At 50.9% G+C, this 25,016-nt stretch overlaps 1 protein-coding gene across 2 annotated transcripts in view; it reads left to right on the forward strand.

The window, feature by feature from the left end:
* bach2b (BACH transcriptional regulator 2b) overlaps positions 1–25,016 on the forward strand; it is an 84,292-nt gene that overhangs the window by 51,106 nt on the left and 8,170 nt on the right. For both annotated transcript variants that reach the window (XM_030110045.1, XM_030110044.1), the window contains exons 3-4: positions 11,478–12,989; positions 23,864–24,070. In XM_030110045.1, the coding sequence (XP_029965905.1) occupies positions 11,478–12,989; positions 23,864–24,070 (1,719 nt within the window). The remainder of the gene's footprint in view (positions 1–11,477; positions 12,990–23,863; positions 24,071–25,016) is intronic.

Here is a 25,016-nt window from a genome sequence, read left to right on the forward strand (position 1 = left end):
AAAAAGGAAAATACAGCATGGCAGATCAGTCACGATGAGTTGGACACCACAAATGAGCCGTATTGAATGATGAGAGGTCGTTGATAAAGGATGATGGCGCTTGTAAAGCGAAGCTGTGACTTTCAGCTGGTGGAGCTGAGGACACTCATGTCGTGACGCCACTGTACTTATCTCGGAGGCTCCAGGAGGACAGGTGTGTGAGCGCCACCTCGGGTGGACTGATAGCCGCTCTTCTTTTCATCTGCTTTGGTTTGTTTGAGGCGGAGGTTCCTTTAAAGGCCACGGCTCTGTTCTCCGTCTGAACACACTCGCAGACGCATCAGCCCGATGATGGCGGCCATCAGCTTCTTCGAGCTGTCAGCTCCTGCTTCACGCTCAGTGACTGAGGCCTGCTGACGCATCCTCGCCTGCAGTCTGATGTGGGGGGGGGGGGCAGCCTTTAGATCCGCCTCAGATCCAGTCTTCCATCGACTGACGGCCGCCACCTTAGTGTAACAAAGGGCAGCTAACAAGGGCTTTGGTAGCCGCTGGGGAGAGAGGGAGGGGGCGGAGGGGGCAGATGAAATGTGAAACAAAGACCTCCTCCCCCCGCCACCTTCATCATCCTCTCCATGGCCTTGCCGGGCCCCGGAGTGGTCGGGGCCGGCGCGGGTGACTGACATCATCTATATCTGATGTGATTGTGGACTCGCGCAGGGCCAGCCGGTTCCATCAAGGGGCTTTGTTGGCCATCGCATCATGGGAACACAACAATCCGGCTTTATCTGGGGGTGGTGGCGCGCTCCGGGCCGGCCGGCGGGGTGGGGGGGCAGCGGCGTCCCTCTGCATCATATTTCTTGACTGTAAAACAAAGGCAGCTTCAGAAGTAGCTGCAGGAATTTTCAAAGAGAGCCCTCCGCTGGAGAGGAGACGCTATCACCGGGAGGAAGATAAATAGTTTCCACACAGTGCAGCTCTGTGCGGAGACGTGACTCAGTCCTGTCTCGTCACAGCTGACTGCTGTCGGCCTGCTGCTGCTGAGCCGATCCTCACCGTCCTGCTGTCTCATTTTCTCCCTCTTACATCAACATGTTCCGTTTATTCTTTTAACATTTCACTCTCAGATTTACTAGAAAGGTCTCTTCCAACATACTGACAGCTACGGCAAATAAATCTGAATTTGCCACATTTCCTTGAGCTTTGACTCTGTGACAGATCTGGCTCGTGGCATTTTCCTTTTCCTTCGTTATTTATTTTATTTCTTCATTCATTCATTTTATTTTAAAGCCAAAGAAGTGATTTAGAAAAGGCTTCAAGATCTAAGAAGACATAGAACACATAAAATATTTTATGAGAAAATCCACAAATGAAAGCTGTGGTGGGCCAGCTGGGAGAATGCCTTGTCACCTCTTTCTGCTACTGTCTCAGCTGAAAATTTAGTTTTAACAGGATCTAATCCACACAAAATCACAAAGTGAAAGCTTCCTTTTGTGTGGTTTTATTCTCAGTGGATCATCCCCAGAATGCAGACAGCACAATCTGTTTGCTATCTTTCACTGTGAATGTTTTAGCATTGCGTTGGTTGGACACAAAACATTTACCTGCTAAAGTGTGAAGAAAATGTTTTTTCTGCATCTACTCCATGTTTGACTGTACTCAAAGTCATGAATGAAGTCAACAAGCTAGAAAAAGCAGATCACACACGTCCCCTCCAGTGTGCAGGCCTTCAGGATCCAGGATTCTCGGCAGAACGTCAACAGAACAGACAGCATGGCACAGCAAGCCAAAGGCAAGCCCGGGCCAGCTCATGACTTTCAGGACTGTGTGCACTGTGTCGACCCCGATCTATCCAGGAGGACGCCCCAAACCACAGAGAAGCAGTGGAGGAGGGAGGTGAAACTGGAGAGTCCAGGAAGCAGTGTGACGTCCAGGCAGAGCCGGCCGGGGTGAGGCGGCCGCGGTCAGGCCAGATCGCTTCAGTGATTAGAGTCCGGCCTTGGCAGAGACACAAGCACCTCTTTCTGACCGGCCGTTCAAGGTGAAGGCGTTGTGCTGTGAGTCTGCCTCCGCCGAGGAGGAGCCCGGGCTGAATGCTGTCAGCAGCTCATTGGGAAAGGGACTGCGGATTCCTGCTTATTTCCAGAGTAACAGTGGGAACGACAGAAGACACAGAGAAAATCTGTGTGTTTAGGATTCAGCATCATTTTGAGGAAATGGTGACAAACTTGTGCTTTCATCTTGTATGTTGTCATGAAGTGTGAATTAAAGAGCTCTAAACAGGAACAACCCAATTTGGTCCGCTGGCCAAGGCAGTTTTTCCCAGGTGTTGTGAAGCATTGCTGCCCTGCATGAATGGCTTGTTCTTCAGCTGCCCTGCAGACCTGAATGACTGCCCCCCACCGGAGACATCTAACCCACCAGGCGCATTATTGGTTTCAGTACACTCCATTTAGAATCACCCTGACGTTACTTTATACTGTAAGGTGTGTTGGTGAGCCGTCCATTTGAGTTTCAATCCTCACGTATTCAAACATGCTGGAGGACGAAGCCAGTCTTTCAGTTGCTTTCTTCATGACCACAGTTTGTCTTTGACTCTGTTCAATAGAAAAACAGCGTCTCACAACCATTCAAACAGCTAGAAATGGAAACACAATGTTGGGTCAACATTGTCTTTCAGTTTGGGAAGGATCAACACTGCTCCGCCCTCTGTCAGAGGCCTGAAGCCTGAAGCTCTTTAGAATCCTGATGGCCGATAGATCTGCCTCATAATGGCATCTGGCTTTTTACTGATCTCCTGAACATCCGCCGCTTTCTGAATATGGATCTTTACCAATAATTCAGCTCATTCTTCCATACCTTGGTCTTTTGATTTGCTGAACAGAAGCGACTAAAGATCCTGCTGCTCAGAGAAAGAGCTCGACGGGGGCCTGGGAAACCGTAATGCTCTGAAGACTTAGGAGGCTTTTAGAGTGACTTGCATCCATCAACTCACCTTGATCGGGGCTCAGAAAGCTAATCCAAAGGAGCCTGATTCAGACTGGCCCGGTACCAAGTACCTGGCTGGTCGACCACTCTCCGGCAGCCCGGTGGACAGATGGTGGTGGTCAGGAGCCAGAGAGATGGAGGATGGGAGCTTTAAGAGAAAGCTTTGGAGCTCACTCTGCACCCAGCCACCCCCTCCAGTCAGCGGGGGGTCTGTCTTTCTCCGCTCACACACGGACACCTCTCCTCTGGTGAGGCTGACGTAGACGGCGAGGCGGTGTTTGTGTGCTGCGGGTGACAGCCGGTGTGGTGATCCCGCGTTTACACTGCGTGTATTTAACCTCCAGAAGCCTGGCGTGGTTCAGCAGCCAGCATCCCCCTTCCTGACAGGACCAGACTCAGAGCCCGGTCACACAGAGCAGAACCGCGCTACATCAGTCCGGGCCTTTCGTTTCCTCGTGAAGGAAGCTCCGAGTCCCCAGAGGTGATGATGTCTGGGTTTAGTTCCACAGTTTGAGCAGAAGCGTCGTGGGCGTGGTATGAATGGAACCGTGTTGATGTTTGGTGAGTCCTCGCATCACGGTCACTGAAGGAACAGGAAGTGAGTCCCGCCACTCGCTGCGGTCCTGGTGTTTTTTCCAGGATTGGCTCTACACTGCCCCCTGTAGGTTTGGCTGCTCATAGCAGATCTCAATGAGGTTTTTATGCAGGTTGGTGTGCATGAAAACATAGAAGTGGAAATATATCCTTTCTGTGCTGAAAAAGTCTGAGTTTTTCTGAGTGTTGGGCCTCCGGAGCATCAACACGGCCGAGATCGACTGTGGTTTGTGTCAACAGAAACAATCTGCCGTCGTCTTAACCGGCATAGAGGTGGGGTCATGTCCTCCCCAGTGTCTGGCCTGGACTGTAAGCTGCAGTGGCTGAGGATTAGACATACACTATCTGATTTAATCCAGCGTCAGGGGGAGGTTTACTCACCAGCAGCTCAGACTGAGCTCCTGTCATCACAGAGGACCACACTTTCCTCGCCAGCCTGCGTCACCGCAGCGCTGCCGGGTCCACGCTCCTCATGCTGATTCACACTCACACTACCTTTGAGTTAGTGTGTGGGCAGGCTGAGGCTCAGCCGGTGGAGCAGGTTGTCCTCTAATCACACGGTTTGATCCCCATCTCACCCTGGAGAGGTGCTAAGACGCTGAGTCCCAAGTTACTTCCAGTGATTCAGCGCAGCATGTAAACAGTGCAGTGTTAGTCGTCTAAACACTTTTCCCATTCATCTTTGGGAGGACCTGATTTACTGAAGGTTTGTGTGTAAAAACACTCAGAGGTGTGACACCGCGGACACACTCGTGTGAAATCTGATCTGCCAACAGGATGCACTGAGGACTGCCTCTAACAGACGCGCTGCTGGTTTCACGAGTATAGAAGACCAGGTGTGTTCCAGGTCACACCGGACACTGAGGAGTTCACGCTAACAGACTCTTGTCCCACACACAGTGCCATCTGCAAGGTCTGAAAACATTTGTGTTGGTTGTGTGTCGTTCTGAAGGAGAACCAGCTGAGTCTGCTGCTGTTCATGTGGTGAGAGGCGTTTCTTCAGCTGGCTCACCAACACTTTTATTTGTGGGCTTCATCATCAGATGTTCTCTGCTGAACTCCGTCTTTGATCTTAAAAGCTTTTCTGAATCCTCTGCTTCCCCACAACCTTCACTTTGTGACAGATCCTATGTTTTTCAGAATATTCAGATGCATTTGCAGTTTCCAGAAGACTCTTAGTGTAAACAGGACATAAAACACACAAGTTTCAACTTTTGTTGTCATGTGTAAAGTGAAAAACATGTTTTCCTGCACAATGAAATTCTTTCTGTCCTGTCCACGAGACTGCAAAATCAAAAATCCAATTAAAATTAAAAATATATTTTCAAATAGTGAAATAGCAGTGCAATTTAAAAGAAAAACAACCACTGCAATCTTATGCAGGAAGAGTTAATGTGTGATAGAAGCAGGAGCAGTGGGATCAGTTTGAGTTCAGGCAGTGTTTTCCTCCTTCACTGCGTTAAGAATCAGACCAGGAGCCTCATTCCTCCGCAGTGCGTACTCAGACATGTGCACAGTGGGTGCTATGAACACACAAATCTGGATTTCATCAACTTGTACTTCTACTTTGGAATGTGTGTGGAACCCCGGCCATGCTTACACACATCATCTGGTGGTAGAATAATGAAACTACAGAAGAAAACATGAGGAGAGTCACAATCTGAAACCCCACCGCTGTGCTCTGTTTGCTTTAATGTAGAATACTCCGTTAGTCATTTCGTCTGGTTAGAATCAGGTTTTGTCTGCAGTGTAAGAGACTTAAAGAAGCTGTGACCGATGAACCATGAGGTCTGCAGGGAACCCGCGGCTGACGTGTTTGCTGGGAGCTCAGAGTGATCTTCTCAGAAGTGTCTCAGCGGCGGCGGCGTACGGTTGCTCAGTGTTTCAGGCCTCTCTCTCCTTCGTCTGCGCTCACAGGGGTTAATGTCAGGTTACTCAGCAGATCTGACGTCAAGGCGCCCGCCGGAGAGCGTTTTCCTCCATCCAGTTCTCCATTGTAGCGCCGTGCCTCATTAGCATGCATGACATGCAGGAATCCACAGGAGCACTTTTGAATAAATTATCCGTCTGTGCCCTGAAAGGCCGATGGAAGGGAACGGTGCTGGAGGGCAGGAGGCGGCTGAGGCGTCTTCATATGGCTTCTTTCCTGTCTTCTGTCGGTGACGTGCAAAGCGTTGATGCTGATGAGTTTCTCTCTGTATTGTAAATTGTGCTGTCAGTGCTGGAAGCAGCAGAAAATGCCCCAAACATCATGGCGGTCAGTTTACTGAGCAGGACTGCTGGCTGGCTCCTCCCAGGCCTCCTCCTCAGCCCTGCAGCAGGTAGCCCCCCCCCCCCAGGCTTTCCTTCATTAGGCTGCTGTGCTGGTTGTAACAGTGGAGTATCACATATGGTGCAGGGCGCACATAAGATGCGCTCCCGCAGGCAGCAGCTGCTGATACCAGCTGAAAATAGATCCCTGGTTCGCTCAGCACTTTTCCTCCAGCAGCTTTACTGTTTATCAGCAGCTCTGGGTGCAGCGGGCCGGCCGCCCAGCCTCATTTAAGCCGCCGTTCTGCTACACCTCGTTCTGTGTGAAATAAAGCCGGCAGCAGTTACTGGCCGGCACGTTTGGGTGGTTTTCAGGGAAGCTTGAAATAGGGTCTCTTTATCTGGAATACTAACGAATCCAGCAGGGAGAGGTGGGTGTCAGACTGCAGGCTCACTGCCATCAAGAGGTTCTCTCATGTTCTTCACACATCGGCGCAGATCTCCATCCAGCTCGACTGCTGTATTCAAATGGAGGTAGCCCGAGTTTGAACATCCCAGCGGAGAGTGGGGAACAGCTTTCAGGGATGAACTCAAGTCATGGCCAGTTCCTCCAAATGCTCGTCATTCCCAGCCAAAGCTTGACGAACTCACTCAGGAGACTTCGGGTTCAGTGGTCACATTAGGGGAAGGAAGGTGCATGAAGCCAGGCAGAGCCGGAGAATCCGGCAAAACTCACTCATTGTCCATAAAGAAACAGAAAGCTCTCCAGAACATTCAAACGTCCGAATACAACTGAAAAGGAATCCTCCGCAGACTCAGGAGCCAGAATCCAAGAATACTCTGCACAGAGGCAGCAGAGAGAGCGGGGACGCAGGGAAAGGAAACTCCCAAACGTCCGAGCCGGAGCTCAGCGTGAAGCTCTCCCTATAGCGCTGACTGAAGGGACACAGCACAGGAGCTCAGGCAGATCAGGAGGCAGGAGGCAGGAGGCACAGACGGACGTGATGGTGGGGATGCAGCTCGGCGGTTGTGTGGATCTGTTGGGTTTCTCTCTCTGAAAAGGCCTAGAAATGCCTGTGTCGTATTTTGTGCTTTATAAATAATGTTGAATTGAATTGATCCGAACTGAAGTGAGCAGGCTGGTAGAGCGCATGCTTTGCTTGAACAAAGTCTCTGGAAAATCCCTGGAAATAAACCCTCCTTCCACTCATTTCTCTTTTTCCCTCGTGGTGTCCCACCTGTCCCGTTCTGTCGGGACTCCCCAGAGCTCTGGTCTCCTTCCCCCGTCCCGGCTGCTGTGTGGGGTGTGGGCTATTAGCTTAGCCCCCTGCTGTTAGCTTGGCGTTGGGTTTTGGTGAAGCGTTCGTGCTTGGGCATCGCTGGGCCGGGCGATGGGAGGTTGGAGTGGCTGGACTGCTGCAGAGCAGCTCTCATTATCATTATTATTCTTATTGTCTGTCAAAGCATGGAGGAATGTGATCTATGGAAACGCTTATTGTCTCACTTGTCTATCAAAGAAAAGTGGTCTATATATGGCTTCCCGGGATGGAGGAGTGTTCTGTCACTGGCTGAATGAGACCAGTCCTCCTGGACCCTCATTCTCTCCAGACTGTCAGATCTCACAGAGAGAACAGACGTTACAAAACCCAGCTATGCAAACCGACAGTCCTGCTCTCCCATGCTGGATCAGTGATCAATCCAGTCAGGCTTTTGGTAATAATGTTCAGACATCCTGTTTGTCCTGCAGGTCTGAGCTGCTCCAGCTCTGGTTGGAAGACATGATGTTTTATAATGTAACTCAGTGGTCAAACAGTCAACAGACATATTACAGAAAAGCTACAGCAAGGCTATGATGGAGGGAAAGAAGATGGAAACCTTTCTAATGCTAGGACGTCTTGCTCACAGAGGAGATTCCTGGTTGTCTTTAGAGCAGTAAGACGAGCTGGTTGCTGGAGATGGAGGCCCGCTCCAGCAGCAGGTGTGAACAGGAACGCCTCGGCGATCAGTCAGCCAGCACACGTTGATGCCAGCTGCAAACAGCCGGATTGTTTTCCTCCACCTGCTGCTGCTGCTTGAAGCCATGAAGCTCCAGGATGTGCCAGCCCTCAGCTCAGGAGGCAGCAGGAGGCGGCGTTCCTTCTGCATGAGGGGCCATTTCTCCACAGATACAGCACAGAGGTCCAGTCTCAGCGGACGGACAGGTTTTGAAGGACAGCTGTCCCTGCTGTCACACTCCTGCGGCTGCTGTGTTCAGCTGTGTGAGGAGCGATGTTGGGTTTGGACAGACATCAGTGATGCTTCCAGCTTTCGTGCAGAAACCTGAGTCGGCTGAATCTGCACAGCCGCCACAGCATCAGTCTGCACCCGAGTGGATTCGTACAAATCATCATTCTCATTCTCTGTCCTCACGATGGAGACAGAACAGAACGGACGCCCCGCTTCTCAATGCCAGTAGATCACTGCTGCATGCACACACACCACAGTGTGATCTGTTTGTGTCTGGCAGTGTGTCAGCTCTGCGGGCCGGTGGTTTAAAACCGGACACTGTCTGACTGAGAAGCAGAACATCTCCAGCAGGATGGACTCATCATTTCCTCTGGAAGAGCAGAAACGTGAGCGTCCATCTTCCTGAGCAGCAGTCTGGTGAATGTGCTGCGCTCATCAGTAGAGCGGATAGTCCAGTCAAAGCCTCCCCCCTCCCCCGATCTGTCTCCCACACACACACACACACACACACACACACACACACCCTGTACAGATATGGAGTCAGCAGCTTCCTCCTAACAATGCCTGATGGCTGCGATGCTGCCGGACGCGCTGCGAGGCGCTTCAGATCTGAAGCTGCTGAGACGCTTCAGGGTCAGAACACATCCACGGTACAGGAGCAGCTCCCAGGTTAGACCAGAAACACCCAGCTGTCAGTGACAGAAACAAAGGAAGCGTGTTGGAGGTGTGGGTGAGCCTAACGGGAGAAACAGGATTTCCCTCTAAAGGGAAGGAGAGCTGGTTTACAGGTTAGTTTTACCCTGCTGATGATGCGTTGGTAATAGAGTAATCCTACTCTGACTTTACTGTTACTTATTGCAGTGACAGTGGAGCCAAGCGAGCCTCGAACACAGTTTGACTCCGGTTCGGTTGAGCTTGTTCGCTCTTCATCACATTACTCACAGGGTAATATGGAGGAATATGGAGGGTAAGAGTTGGGGTGAGAGGTCAGGATGAAGGCTCCTCCTGCTCCGACAGGAGAAAACTAAAGGCGATAGGATTAAGGTTAGAAATTCAAAAAGTGCTTTAGACGTTCAGGTTTGGGGTGGGGTGGGGATTAGGGATTAGGATGCTGTGGAGGGTGAAGGGTCAAGGATTGAAGCACAGTGGAGTAGTGGTTAACACTCTCACCTGATCCCCAGAATGTCCAGGTTTGTGCTCTGGTGTGTGTTTTCAATCATCTCCTGTTCCACAAAGGACTTTTTCAAATAGCAACAAGGCAGTCGGTTAAAAAAAAAAAAAAAAACACTTCACCCTCAAACATCCATACTGCTGTTCTGTAAATTCTTCCAGGCCAGTGGATTGAAAACCTTCCGAGTCATTCAGATGACCTCAGGCTATTTTCTTTCTGGCATATTTGTGTTTCCGTGTGCAGACTGCTTAGTTGTTTTTCCAGGCGGAAAAAATCCACAGAGCAAATTCTGTGGTTTTGAAGCTTGATTGCCTCGGAGGGGAAAATCCTGTTTTACTACAGCGGGCCGCCTGGCAGGGAGGCTGCTGCTCTGCTTCCATGCTGATACCTGGGATAATTCATCTGCGTGTCGCTGTAGCAAAGGCAGCAGGACAATCAGGAAGCAGCAGACTCATTAAACCCGCATCGAGCTGCTCGTCCTCCACATCTGCACGTCTCTGTTCCGTCTTGTAAGAGAGACTTCACATCACTCAGGATGAAAAGGCGCTTTGTGGACGAGCAAACAGCCCGGCACTCTCAGCCAACCCGTTGTAATTGCGTCTGCTGGCACACCTTTACTGTGTGTGATGTGACTGCGCTCCTCCTCTTCCTCCCCCCAGCGGCGCTGAAACACACAAGTGTTTGTGGCTGCAGAGTGAGGAGGATAAAGCCGCGGGGATCGGGGCGCTCGCAGGCTGAGTAAAGTGGCGGGCGCAGCCCGGCGTGAACCTCACGCTGATCTCCAAGCAGCCAGCGCCTCGGACGCCGTCCTCCACGCCTGGCTGACAGGAGCTGACAGGGTGGGCCGGGCTTCTGCAGGCTCAGGAGTTTACCTAATTATCTGGCATTAAGTCTAAATGGAAGGCTTCCCTCTATCATCCCGCGCCACATGGTCGCAGCGGGGATAAGCCGCCGCGCCACAAAGCGTCGGGCTTTGCAGGCACTTGACCCGAGGCGGCGGGGCACTGGTACAGAAAGTGAGGCCGCAGGGCCGGGAAGGGATCCCAGCGCTCAGAGTTCAGCACGTCTGCCACGCTCGGCCAATCAGAGCAGCAGGTATCCTTCAGCGTTACCTCTCAGTACAGCACGTCTCCACGGAAAGCCCACATCCTCATCCAACTGAACCAGATTCTCACCTTTTTACTTGAGCAGTTAAGGGTTGATAACTATCACACAGGTTCAGGTTCAGGTGATCCACCTGAAGCAGGACTGATGATCACTGAGAACATGAGGAAACTCTGGAAACCCTCGAATGCTTTCCTAAAATAATGTTTCACCAGACAGCAACATGGCAGACGTGACCTTTATATCTGATTAAAATGCTCTTCACACAAACAATTCCTAAAACCTCGAGAAGAGTTCAGGCTGTATGAAGTGTAAATACTTTAACCATCTTTCATCAACAGCTCCAGTTATTTCTACAGAAATGAGGATCAAACAGAAGAACTTAATTAAATTTAATCAAACTCCCCCCATAGACTTTCTATTGAGCTGTGTGAGCAGACAATTCTAGAAATACCACAACTAATAACCTACAACTGAGACTGAGTCTCTGACATTAACCCTTTCAGTTACACCAATGAAATTACTTGGAAAATAAATAATGTAAAGGTTTATAAATCAGTCATAACTGATTTAACCTTTAAACCTTCAGACATTGTTCATTTGTTTATTTCCTTTCATTATTATTTCAAACTGAAGCTTGATCCCAGTGCACTGAAGCAAAGAAGAACAAAGGGCGAAACACATCAGCGTCACCCCTCTAAGTGTCTGTCTTATATTTAAAATGAATAATTTGGACGAAAATGAGAGAACTGCCAAAGTTGTGAAGCATGGTCCCAATGAAGGACACATTCACACCTCATTCATGTCACTGAGCATGAATCCACACTCCACCGACTTCCACATCCTCCCTCAAGCAGCTGAACACGGCGCTGCGACGGGAGTGGGCGTTGGCAGAAGCGGTGGTAACCACCGAGCAGACAGTGGCGAACTGCTGGAATGTCCCACAGGTTGTTATTATGAACACACACAACCTGTCCACAGCCCACAGCGCCCGTTCTTATTTACGGCTGTGCAGAATGTGCAGTGCTGACCCGATAAAAAGATGGCCCGGTACTTTACACTGTGTTGTTATGTCGTTGGAGCTGTCGGTTTGTCTCACCACACTCCAAGTGCTCTGAACAATGGCTGTGCTGATGGTAATGCTGGCAATTTCCCTGTTTTTTTGCAGGTCACTGCCAGGGGATTCGCTCCATTGTTGCAGTTTGCCTACACTGCTAAGCTGTTACTCAGCAGAGAAAACATCCAGGAGGTCATCCGCTGTGCCGAATTCCTGCGCATACACAACCTGGAGGACTCGTGCTTTCGCTTCCTGGAAGCCCAGCTGCGTAGCGAAGAAGACAGCTTGCTGCCCTGCCACAAGGTGGCGGCAGAGGCCAACAACTCCGAGGATGAGAGCATGCAGTCAGAGGCGGAGAGGCCGGCGTCCCCCAGGGCGAGGCACTGCGCAGACGGCCTTAACTCCTTTCAGCGGCCCGACGACGATCGGCTAGCGAGCGCCACGCCCGGGAACTTTACGGACAGCCGGCTGGACTTCGATCGACACGGAGCGTCAGATCTGCCTCGATGCCCCAAGTACAGGAAATACCAGTGGGCTTGCAACAAGCACAATAATGACACCTCCTCACACACCAGTACCTCAGGTTTTCCAAGCACATTGAAGGAGAGCGGCGTTGGCGGCGCGGCGCCGGGTCCGGGCAGGCTGCCGCTGGCGCAGATCAAAGTGGAACCGCAGGCAGAGGAAGAGGCCGCATCGCTGTGCCTGTCGGGGGACGAGCAGGACGGCAGGGACAAGGACGGCACGGCGGCCATGGAGCTGGACAAGCCCGTGACTGTGGAGAGAACCAAGAGAACCAAGTTCCCCTCCTGTCTCCGAGCCTTCTTCAAGAAAGGGGTGGACCTCCCCGGTCTGCCCAACACTTCCCAGCAGCTAATCGCCAACAGACTTGTCTGTCCCCAGGACAAGGGAAACTCTCAGGGAGATCACAAAAAAGACTTCAGGCCTTTCACTGGGGAGCTGGGTCTGTCTGTTGCATCCCCAAAGGAGGTGGACGGTTTCCCTGCAGGGTTGTCCCTCAAGTCAGCTTCCTGTGACGGAGTCTGCAAACAGGAAGTTGAGCTAGACCGCCGCAGTGTCATATTTTCCTCAGGGGCCTGCAACCGTCTGGGACCCCCAGCGCATTCCTACCCCGGTGGGAACTCTCTGGAAATGGAGCTCCCGGAGCACATGACCAAGGGCCTGTGGGCGGGGGCCAGCCAGTCCCTCCCCTCCTCGCAGACGTACTCCCCCGGCGCCGCCTCCTCCGAGCCCCCGGTCCTGTGCCGCCCCCGGCCCAACACCAGCTGCCCAGTGCCAATCAAAGTATGCCCCCGCTCGCCGCCCTGCGAGACGCGCACCAGGACTTCCAGCTCCTGCTCCTCCTACTCCTACGCGGAGGACGGCAGCGGAGGATCCCCCTGCAGCCTGCCCCAGTTCGAGTTCTCCCCCTCGCCCTGCTCCAACGTGGCGCGCTGCCTCAACGTGGACCAGCAGGAGCCCGGCCTGGGCGGGGACGCCCTCTTCAACCAGGTGCGGCCCAAGATCAAGTGCGAGCAGTCCTACGGCACCAACTCCAGCGACGAGTCGGGCTCCTTCTCGGAGGGAGACAGCGAGTCCTGCCATGTGCAGGAGCAAGGGCCAGAGGTGAGTGTAGAACACTGTCTTTCACTTGTAGCACATAATGTAGCCATCACACTCAATTCCGCCATGGCTAATTATATGGCAGTGGCCTGCTCTCCAGGTCTGCATTAGCAGTCATTAAATCATCATGTAATTGAAGCAGGAGCGTTCAGTGCAGGATTTACAGCACCACCAAAGGGCACAGATGTGCTTTGATATTATTAATCTGCCTCGTGCACTGCTGGAGAGCCGTGTAATGAGTCTACGGGAGCCCAAATGCACAGAGACAATCTAAATGCAGGAGGCTGCGGTGCGGTGTTTTTGGCCTGTGGTTGGTTGATTCGTGAAGGGTCATGATATTCCCAAGGCTAAAAAGCCATTCCCTCCTCCAGCCCCCATGCTCCTGCTCTAACTCATCTCATTGCAACAGATACTCGTGTCTATCTGCCTCCATAAATATGCATTTGCTCAGTCTCCCAGATGGGAGTGTGAGCGCTGCTCTGCAGGCGGTCGGTCCTGATGTGCGGCGGCTGCAGCGGAGGTGGATGCAGGTGGGCGAGAGGTTGAGCTCAGTCTCGTGAAGGGACCGTAGCGCAGCTCGACGGTGCTGACAAGGATGAATAGCCGATCCTCTAATCATCCGGCCCTAATCCAGCGGGGCAGACGTCTTCCAAGCCGCAGACCAGCCGACTGTTGTTGTTTACCATTTAAAGATCAGTCAGGGACCCGGCTAATTCTCGGACCGGGTTCGGCGCAGGTGTAATAACACTGGAATGAGCGCATCTCCTACCTGAGGGAAAGACAATAAAAATCAATTGTCGGCAGCCTCGCTCAGCGCTGCTGTTTGCTCACTTTAATGATCAAAATTTCCATCTGCACAGCTCACAACTCGATGAGGAAGACTGCTGCCCGCAGTGGAAATGCTTTCCAAACACTTAAAGTACTAACACACACAATACCTGTGCATTTTTTTAGTTATTTATTCTTCACTTATATGTGTCTCCTGCAGTGGTGGGTTTGTTTGGTTTATTGAGTTCGTTGAGTTTGGTGAGTCTGTTGTTTGGTTCAGTGAGTTTGGTGAATTCAGTGGGTTTGGTGGGTTTTGTGAGTTTGTTGGGGCACAGTTGACTTAAAGCGATACTTCAACATTTTGGCAAATTGGCCCATTTAGCGCAATTCCTCAGTCATTTTGAACAGCATACTTACTGTTTTGTGAGGGCGAGCTGTTGTTTATCCAGAGGTGAGTCGGGGAAGGTTTTGGGACGGACACAATGGAAGTGGATGGTATTTTTGTTCCCCCTCGTCAAACTCATCAAATACACAATCCAACAACCCCAAAACACTTTGGTGGACACGTTATAATCCACACATTCACTACGCTGTGAAATATTAATGCAAAATGACCAGATTGAGTTGTTTATGCGAAGATTGCTCAGACGGAACTACTTACTAAACATGGCGCTGGGCGTAGTGATTTCAAAAGAAAAAGTAGTTCCCAGTATTTGCTTCAGTGTCGTAACGCTACAATATTATTTGTTGGTGTTCCACAGCGTAGTGAATGTGTGGATTATAACGTGTCCACCAAAGTGTTTTGGGGTTGTTGGATTGTGTATTTGATGAGTTTGACGAGGGGGAACAAAAATACCATCCACTTCCATTGTGTCCGTCCTGAAAACCTTCCCCGACTCACCTCTGAATAAACGACAGCTCGCCTCACAGAAACAGTCAGTCTGCTGTTCTAATGACTGAGGAGTTGCGCTAAATGGGCCAATTTGCTGAAATGTTGAAGTATCCCTTTAAACTCTGTAATGAGGACTTGATTTCTGTCCCCACATCAATCAGAAATGCTCCTGTCCTCCCCGTCCTTATATTTTGGTGTATTAATCATGAGAGAAGAGACATTTCACTCATCAGAAAATAATTCAGTGTTTTTGCAGCTGCAATGTTTTATTCTCTCTTTGAATCAAATCAGTCTGCTGCATTTAAAATACCCAATACTGCAAGATGTCAACAGCAGGAATGTTTTTTCTCAAGTTTTTTGTTTTCAGAATTACCACACACATACGCACGCATGTGCGCATGTACTTACACACTGTATTATAACCACTGCCAGCACTGATCTGATTAATAACTTCTATAGTCATGTATGAGTGGATTTAGTATTTCACTGATGTTTTAGGGTTTTTTTTTTAGGTATTTCTGGGGTTTGGATCCTATGTGCAGCAGATGCTTCAGAGCGGCTTTCCAGAGAGGAAAGAACGTGCTGCCAATGTTTTACACCTTTCAGGGAAACTCATTCAATGAGGAGATAGAAAGGTGATTTATGATTGGTCAGACTAACACCTTTTAACAGGTGTGAGACTTCAGCGACTGCCCCACAGAATGGGGCATTAGGGCAAAGGTCAGAGTTAGGCTGTTAGACATGATTAAGGTCAAGATAAGAAGCTGCAGAGAGCATTACAAGAACAAGTGTGTGAATCTGCCCAGTGTGTAAACAGGAGACTGATAGATAGACTGATAGATAGGCAGATAGATAGATAGACAGATAGATAGATAGATAGATAGATAGATAGATAGATAGATAGATAGACAGATAGATAGATAGATAGACAGATAGATAGATAGATAGACAGATAGATAGATAGATAGATAGATAGATAGATAGATAGATAGACAGATAGATAGATAGATAGACAGATAGATAGATAGATAGACAGATAGATAGATAGATAGATAGACAGATAGATAGATAGATAGACAGATAGATAGATAGATAGATAGATAGATAGATAGATAGATAGATAGATAGACAGATAGATAGATTCACTCTCACTTTATCATGTCAGTTGAAACACGCTTATTTTCTGTCCATCATACAACACACACACACATACACACACACACACAGTAGTGTATTATTCATGCTCTTGTACACATGTTGTGTGTCACGTGTTGTGTAGATTCTGACGTCAGGCTGGATGATGGCAGCAGCAGAGTTGAACTTGTGACCCTCTGACTCTGAGAAGCAGCACATTAGTAGCTCTACCTCCCTCTCTCTCCCTCTCTCTCCCTCCATCTCTGTCTCCCTCTCTCTCCCTCTCTCTCCCTCCCTCTCTCTTTCCCTCTCTCCCTCCCTCTCCCCCTCTCCCTCTCCTCCCCCCTCTCTCCTTCTCTCCCTCCATCTCTCTCTCCCTCTCTCCCCTCTCCCTCTCCCTCTCTCCTTCTCCTCTCTCTCCTCCCTCTCTCTCCCTCTCCCCCCTCTCCCTCTCCTCCCTCTCTCCCTCTCTCTCTCTCCTCCCTCCCTCTTCTCTCTCTCCTCTCTCTCCTCTCTCTCCTCCCTCTCCCTCCCTCCCTCTCCTCCCTCTCTCCCTCTCTCCCTCTCTCCTCCCTCTCTCCCTCCTCCCTCTCCCTCCCTCCCTCTCCTCCCTCTCTCCCTCCTCCTCTCTCCTCCCTCTCTCCTCCCTCTCCTCCCTCTCCTCCCTCCTCTCCTCCTCTCTCCCTCTCTCCCTCTCCTCTCCCTCTCTCCCTCTCCTCTCCCTCTCTCCCTCTCCTCCCTCTCCTCCCTCTCCTCCCTCTCCTCCCTCTCTCCCTCTCCTCTCTCTCCTCCCTCTCCCTCCCTCCCTCTCCTCCCTCTCCTCCCTCTCTCCCTCTCTCCCTCTCCTCCCTCTCTCCCTCTCCTCCCTCTCCTCCCTCTCTCCCTCTCCTCCCTCTCCTCCCTCTCTCCCCCTCTCCTCTCTCCTCCCTCTCTCCCCCTCTCCTCCCTCCCTCTCTCTCCTCCTCTCTCCCCCCTCTCTCCCCCTCCCTCTCTCCCCCTCTCCTCCCTCCCTCCTCCTCTCTCCTCCTCTCGCCTCTCCTCCTCTCCGCCCTCTCCTCCCTCTCTCCCTCTCCTCTCTCTCCCTCTCTCCCCCTCTCCTCCCTCCCTCTCCTCTCTCTCCTTCCTCTCCCTCCCTCCCTCCCTCCCTCTCTCCCTCTCCTCCCTCTCCTCCCTCCCTCCCTCTCCTCTCTCTCCTCCCTCTCTCCCTCTCTCCCTCCCTCCCTCTCCCTCTCTCTCTGATACTGTCTTCCTCCATGTTTTCTGGAGGTGTCTCATCGTTTTTGATGCGCTGGGTGGAGAGGCTTGCTCCGAGTGCATCGGAGGGAGCAAAGACGAAAGGCGAGGGAGAGATGGTGCGTTGCCATGGAGACGAGATTCACAGAGCCAGGCGGTGTGGCGATGGGTTGGAGCTCCATGACAGGATTGTGCTTTTCCCTGGAAGAGCGAGGAGGAAGCTCCAGCGAAGCGGCTCAGCCGTAATGTGTAATTATTACCTCTGCAGCGCGGCGCCGTCAGATTTATGAGCCTTTGAAGGGCTCTCGCTGAACGCAGCGCTGGAAATTATTGCAGGATTGATTTCCATTGCCGAGTTGTCACCCCCCAAAACGATGACAGGAGCGACGTTTCAATCCCCCTCGTCAGCCGTGAGGGACTTTTGAGTCCGGCGTTCCCACACCTCCCGTTCAGCTAGCTCATGCTTCTCCCGACAAAACAAACAGCAGCAGGGTGAACCCAGGCCGGGCCGGACAATGAGCCCGGCAGGAAGGAAGCTGCTCAGGCTCGGAGCGGGAGTCAGTCCAGGTCTCGGGACTCCTGCCCCCATAAGAGCCACAGCGCCATCAGGAACCGGTGTTGTGAGGGCGGCGGTGTGGATGCAGGTTGTTCCCATTTACTCCCACATTAACAAGAAAATCACATCCAGCGTGGCGGGAAGAGAGGAAGAGGATGATCTGGAGGCGACCTTCAGAGAGGGGAAAGTCAGTAACTTCACAGCAGGGGGCCTTTCAGCGTGCACGCTGGAGCTCTGGCTAATTCTGCAGACAGTGGGAAACCTGATGAAATCTGCAGCTGTGATTTCTGTTGAGCGCGGTCGCTAGCTAACGCTAAATCATTGTTTGTGTCCCAAACAACTTCCAACAATTGTCTTGCAGGAAACATACGACAAAGGGTGACGGAGGAGCAGCAGACAGCTAATCCCCAGAGCGGCCCGGAGCGAGCTGGGAAGGTCGCGCTCCAGAGCTGCAGTTTGACTCCCAGCTGTTGGCTCTGCTGCTGTTTGCCTTCGTGGATCAGTGGTCGTGTTATTTACCCGTTAGCTAACGCTAGTGAAGTATTGTGTGACTTTTCACCATAGCCAATGGTCGCGCATCTGAAAGTGACGGACGACACTGCCTGTGTAACGACAGCAGGACCTGTCACTGCTCTGCTGGACCCAGGAGCCAGCAGCGCCCCCAGGAGGCCGAGCGGGGGATCTCTTATTTAGGACGCATCATGAGAGTGTGCTCATGCTTGGATGTGATCACCGAAGTGGTTTTATTTCCTCCCGGATCTCGCCGTCATTAGCTCATGAGCCGAATCCCCCCGACGGCAGCAGCGCGGCGCCCCCTGGAGGGAAGACGCCTCCAGCAGCACCTCCTCTCTCTGCATCTGCCGGAGCGCCGGCTCCGCTCGCTGTGGAGGCGGCGAGCTCATTCTAGCACGCAGTCTGGCTGCGGCGCTGCAAATATTGATCTCACAGCGAGTGGGAGGAACGAGGAAGCAGACCTGATACATCAGCACTTCAGATGCGAGCTGGGTTTTCTGTGTTTCAGTGCAGAGACCTTAATATCAGTTCCTCCACTCTCACATGAAGACCGAGAAGCTCGCTCTGCACTTCAGATATGATGTGGCTGCGGTCTGAATCCGGTGGGCCATTCATAGCTGCTGTGCTGTTTCACTCACACGTACAGTAGGCAAGATGAAGTAGCTGTTTTCAAATGACAGTACCGCTTCATCCTCAGGCATTATGGGTGATTTATGAAAGCGGCGCGGCGGTGGCGGCGGTCACTGTCAGCTGGAATGGAAGCGCCCTCTCTGGGTGAAGCGACGGAGCTGGCATGCTTTGAACTGGTGACCATCAGTGAGTTCAGAGAGGCAGATCCAGCAGAGCTAAACCTGGGAACCATGTTCACTGCACAGTGAGAGCTGCGAGGTTCCTTCAGGTTGAACATTCGGGGATGTTTGCCTCTTGGATCTATATTTAACAAGGACGATGCCCATGAAACATTTACTGGAGGAAACCCAGGGAGCCTGATTTTGTAGCTTCCAGAGCCTGCAGAGGAAGAACTGTTCAAACTGAGCGGCGCTGTTTACTTAAGCCTTTTGCTTTCAAATGTATATTTATCCTTCCTGATGCGTGTAAAAAACATGAAGTGAGGAGGTGATGAGACTCAGAGCCTCCTCATAGGCTGGAGTCTCCCTGCAGAGCTCCTGCACAGAGCTGCTTTCTCTCTTTCACTTTCATTTGAGAGCATGGAAAAGGCGATCATGCTGGAGCGGAGCTGGAGGCCCCCGAGGGCCCGCCGGGCCCACACAGAACCAACTCTGTTCACGTCCAGACACTTAGCGTCCAGCGAGCCTGCCGTGGTAATCCGTGAAATTCTTCCCGTGTTGATATTGGCCGACCGGGCCGAGGCTGCTGTGGTGCGTCTGCAGTGAAATTCCCAGAAATAACTTGGCAATCAAACAGTGTGTCCTGTACAGCGAGGTGTGTGTTTAGGAGTGTGTTTACCGTGTTTATTTACAGCAGATGGATCTGCTCCTGTTAGCCAGGTACAAAGCCAGAGAGGACCCGTCGCTTCCTAATCCACCTGCAGCATTCGGTAAAAACACTCAGTCATTAGGACTGAAGGAGAAAATCAAACCAGCCTAAATATAATTAGGAATCAATCATCTCGAGTCAGTTATTCTTTCTTTGTCCTTCAGGACCAAATTCTAATCAGCATCTGCCTTTATTTGACAAGAATATATGTAAGAAAATCAAAATAAAAAACAGAATCACTCCATCTCAGCAAACAGCTGTGTCGAAGACTCTAATCAAGTCTTCAGCAGGACCCGTCTCGTTTCTTTACTGATTGATGACTTTACCTCAATCCTGGGCCACTGATGGGATTTAGAATACAAAACATAACTAAAGCAGTCATGATAGTAAAATGGTATTTTCCCCGTGCAACACTCGTTATGTTGCAGTCGAGGACTTAATACTGACATGATTACAGCCATATAGTACTGACATGATGAAGACCATCTGCTCTGTTGAAAGGTGAAATGATTTCCTTCTACAGCCATAAAACTGAAATAAATCCACTTTATCAGTTGACAACAGGCTAGAAACACTAAACTATGGAGTTCTCTATATATTTTCACAGGTAGTTACACTCTAGCCTTCTGTGCCCTACTGCTAAGAGGCATCCCGTCAGCATGATGCTGCCACCGCCATGCTCAGAGAGAACATAGTGCCAAAGCCAAAACTGATCATCAGCTCCTTCTGACCAAATTTCATTTTCTAAAAGCAATAAAATGAGCAAAACATCCAAACAACATAAAAAAAGGTTTACATTTTTGAACACGAGATCAGTTATTTAAAACTGTATGAAAAGCAGGAGTCCCCGGGGCTCATCTGCAGGCCTGAGGGCAGAATCACGGAGACAGGTGATTTTACCACTGATACTGCAGAGGTGTCCTGGAGAATAGCAGAAATTAAAATGTTCCAGGCTGCTGAAACTCAACCCCCAGAGACACGATGATTACTATTATCCCTCTGAACGTTATCGTCACTCAGATCGGACTCGTGACATGCATGCTCGATGCTGCTTTCTAATCCCATTTACAAGCATGGAGGATGAGGTGCATAATGAAGCTTCCACATGCAGGATTATGAAGTGCACATCAAAGGATCACATCCAGTGTTAGATTAGATAAGAGAGAAGTGTCACACAGTATCCGGACCCGAGGTCGGCCATTTCCGTCAGGAGATCGTTTCAGACGTCAGAGGAGCAGGAATCGGAGTGCTCAGGTGTTAATGTGGGACCGTCAGTCGACACGTCATGCATGGAGAAGGAAACGAGTCTGCACAGTTTCCATCCAGTTCAGTGTCACACTGTCAAACAGTCCTCCACTCATCACAGCACTCAGACCGTGGAAGAGACCCCATCACTGCACCTGTTCTCACATCTCATTAACATGAGCCAAGAGCCTGGACCTGAATCTGACATGCTAAAGTCGTGCCAGCTGAGCTGTGTGTGTCTGGTGACTCATTCACTCCTTCAAGTTCAAGGTAGTGGGAGGAAGGTGCTCTATAATGGCTTCTATCTGGATGTTCACCAATCAGAAGAATCAGCAAAGAGCTGAGTTAAACTACCAACATGCCGACAGCTCTGAGAAAGACTGCTGCTAATGACGCTGCCAGGGGGCGCTAGTTCAGGATTAAAGAGGTCAGTCCTCCCTTAGCTTGGTTGGTTGGTTGGTTGGTTTTATGTTGGTTGGTTGGTTGGTTGGTTGGTTTTATGTTGGTTGGTTGGATGGTTGGTTGGTTGGTTGATTGGTTGGTTGGTTTTATGTTGGTTGGTTGATTGGTTGGTTGGTTTTATGTTGGTTGGTTGGATGGTTGATTGGTTGGTTGGTTTTATTTTGGTTGGTTGGTTGGTTGGTTGGTTGGTTGGTTGGTTGGTTGGTTTTATGTTGGTTGGTTGGATGGTTGGTTGGTTGGTTGGTTGGTTTTATTTTGGTTGGTTGGTTTGATGGTTGGTTGGTTGGTTGGATGGTTGGTTGTTTGGTTGGATGGTTGGTTGTTGTTGTTGTCATCCATCCATCTGCAGTATTGATATTAACCATCCTAGAGTTGTCATTCAGGAAGACAAAGTGTTGTTGCTGTAATCTTTGACTGATTCTTGTTTCTGTTTGGTCTAAAGGTTAAAAGCGTCGCCTTTCTTCATCCAAACGTTGGCGTGTGAGTTCAGTTGCACGTAAAGAAAAACAAAGAGACAGTGTCCCTCCTCTTCGTCTCAATCTGTCACTCGTCCTACATAAAAGAGATGTGGAGGAACGATTAGAGCCCCGGAAACATCCGTTATTTTTTCGCGGCGCTCGGTGTCAGGCTGATAACGGATGAGCCCTACTTTCCTCTCTGTACCCCATTTGCAGCATAATGACCCAGAGAAAGAGAGTGAGTGAGTGAGGGGGGTGAGGGAGAAATGTAAACCCAGAACAGTTGGGTGTGAATTTATGGCGGCGGTCGAGGCGTACTCTGTCATCCCGGCTGTGCTGCTGAACTGGTTCTTGCGGTGGAGCGGTTAAATTTAGCCGTCCCTGGCGTACCAGTGTGACTGGTGGATGAGAAGTGAGGGAGGGGTGTGGGGGATCGGGGGGGAGCATCACAAGGTCGCAGCGTCCCTTTTCCCCTCGTTTCTTTTAGCCTGGTTTGGAAAATTTCGTGGAAACAGAAGAGAAAGACCCACCGGCGGTGAGGAACCGACGAGCTCTGCAGAACACAAAGCTTCTGATTACAAACAAAGTCGTCTCTGCTGGGCTGTAAAGGGACCTGGCAGCTTCTACTGATGTTTCATAGCTCTCTCCCTCATCCCCCCCCCTTTGAGGCTGGAGTTGTCATGCCCCGGCAAAGTGGCAGCGAGCGAGAAGCCCAGTGTGGCCTTGAAAGCTCGCACCATTATTTATTCATGTGTCTGCATGCAGATGTCGAGCCGAGATGAGAAGCAGGGCTCCTGGCTGGGGCCCGGGGGGGGGGGGGGGGGCAGCTCGCACTTCTAACGAGGAAACTCAAGCCGTCTCCCAGCCCTTCTCAGGGAGATTGACGTCTAGATTTGCTCCTTAGCGGAGCAGCAATTTCAGTGGTGTCATGAGTGGGCACCGTGCTGCATCCCCAGGAGGGCGCCGCGTCACAGCAGGTCGACGCCACCGAGCTCCCGGGTCGTCCCGGGTCGTCCCGGGTCGTCCCGGGACCGGCCCGGATCAGACCGGCCCTCAGCAGGTGCTCGGCTGGAGGAGCCAGGAAGCTCTTGCATTTGGCTTTCCCCTCTCTTCCTCCTTTCTTTGACTTTGTTCTCTCCTGCGGGGCGAGCACAGAAAGAGAGCGAGGGGTGGAAAGAGAGAAAAGGAGCTGCTGCTCCTCTCATCTCTGCCAGAGCTCTCCGGCTGTCTTCCTCTGGCTCTTTGTTACGCCTCCACCGCTTCCCCTCGCCGCCTCCAGCTCCAGCTCCCTGGTGCAGGCAGATACCGCTGGGTGGATGTGGCTGTGATGTGCTTATCATAAGGTTTGCCATCACCTGAGGGAGAGAGGCAGCCTCATTGTTGCTCCACAAACTGCGAGAATAAACACGTCCAGCCGGAGTGAGCCGCCGTACCGAGGCGGATGAGACGTCATCTCACGCTTTCTCTGGTTTTTGGCAGCCGGGATCACTCCGGCGTTCACACTCCCTCACTCCTTTTGTTCTGCGGTGCTAGGGCACGGTGCTGCTAGCTGTTAGCCGGTGCCCTGCAGAAATCACCTGACACTGATTTGGAGGAGGCTGACAAGTCGCTGCCCCCCTCAATCTGTCACGCTGGCACACTTCCAGCAGCACGGGACGGATGGAGGAGGGGAACGCTTTCACCGGATCACCTTTTCCCTCCAATGCTGGAGAATGTGTTACAAGGCAAATATGAGGGGAGGAGGAGGAGGAGGAGGAGGAGGAGGAGGAGGAGGAGGAAGAGCAGGAGAGCTCTCCTGCCATCTAGTGGCTGAATGTCACAACTGTAACAACAGGAAGAGAAAATGATGAGACGAGTCAGATATGCTTTTAATTGGATGTCTCAAGATAAGATCATACTGAAAATGTCACATTTTCAAAATGTAATGATTTCATTGATGCATTTGCAATTATTTCTTTTAATCTGCATCCGGCCCGTACAACTCAACATGTACGAGGAGCTTTGTTCAGTGAGCCGTAGTCATAAACTGAATTCAAACATGCTACCATCAGCACTCCTGCAGTTCCTCCACTGATTCATGACTTCTGGACTTTGACCAGCTGTTTTTGGCTCTTTCCAGGTCAAGCTTCCTTTCCCAGTTGATCAAATCACAAATCTTCCACGGAACGACTTCCAAATGTTGGTGAAAATGCACAAACTAACCTCGGAGCAGCTGGAGTTCATCCACGACGTGAGGCGGCGCAGCAAGAACCGCATCGCGGCGCAGCGCTGCCGCAAGAGGAAGCTCGACTGCATCCTCAACCTGGAGTGTGAGATCAGAAAACTGGTGAGAGGGAACATCTCATGGGTTTAGACTGCTTTCTCAAAGGCGCTGGTGTGATTCCGAGTGTCAGAAAGTGTCATCAAGATTTGAAGTCCCAAACGTCATTTGCGTGGGCTTCAGGTCAGAGAACCTTCAGATGGACGGCTGAAGGGCCAGGAGCCCTGACGGTCTTTAAAATGTGTGTTTTCATGGCTGTTACAGTTTTTACAGGGAAATATCAAGCTGCATTATTTATAGCTGAACACAACTGCAAATATCACATTGTTCTCAGTCACCTGTGAGACTGCTTTACCCCCGAAGAGGCTCCATGTTTTCATTTTAAGATGTGACACTTACATGACAGTTTCAGTGTTCCAGTTAGGGTTAGGGTTAGTCTCAGCCTACCAGGGTTAGGCTAATGCTAAGACATGAGCTACATCCAACTGTGTCACTGTGTCACTGTGTCACCGGCCCTCGGTCAGTGGAAAATCAAATTCATGCAGTGGTTTTGTTGCCTCCTGTAAAAGGCTTTCCAGGCACATCTGACCGGGATGCAGGTCGGTCCAGATCTTGCTGGAGAGATCACATCTCTGCTGTGGTCTGGGAGAGACCTGGTGTCCCAGAGAAAAGATGGACAAAGCTTCATTACACAGAGACGTCCGGGCTTCATTATTCTGTAAACTGCAACGTGAACCCTACGGACTAAGAGGGAAGATGGATGGATGGGTGGATGAATGGATGAATGGATGGAGGGATGGATTGGTGGGTGGATGAATGAATGAATGAATGGATGGATGGATGGAGGGATGGATGGATGGATGGATGGAGGGATGGAGGAATTGATCATCCACTCATACTTATGATCACAACTGACATGTTCATCACTCACACACTTGGGTGGGATCTTTTAGTTCGAGATGAGATGAGGGATCGAACCAGCTTGAAGGAAACTCTGAAACGGTGTCACAGT

This window comes from Salarias fasciatus, chromosome 15 (genome assembly GCF_902148845.1).
Source record: "Salarias fasciatus chromosome 15, fSalaFa1.1, whole genome shotgun sequence".
NCBI lineage: Eukaryota > Metazoa > Chordata > Actinopteri > Blenniiformes > Blenniidae > Salarias > Salarias fasciatus.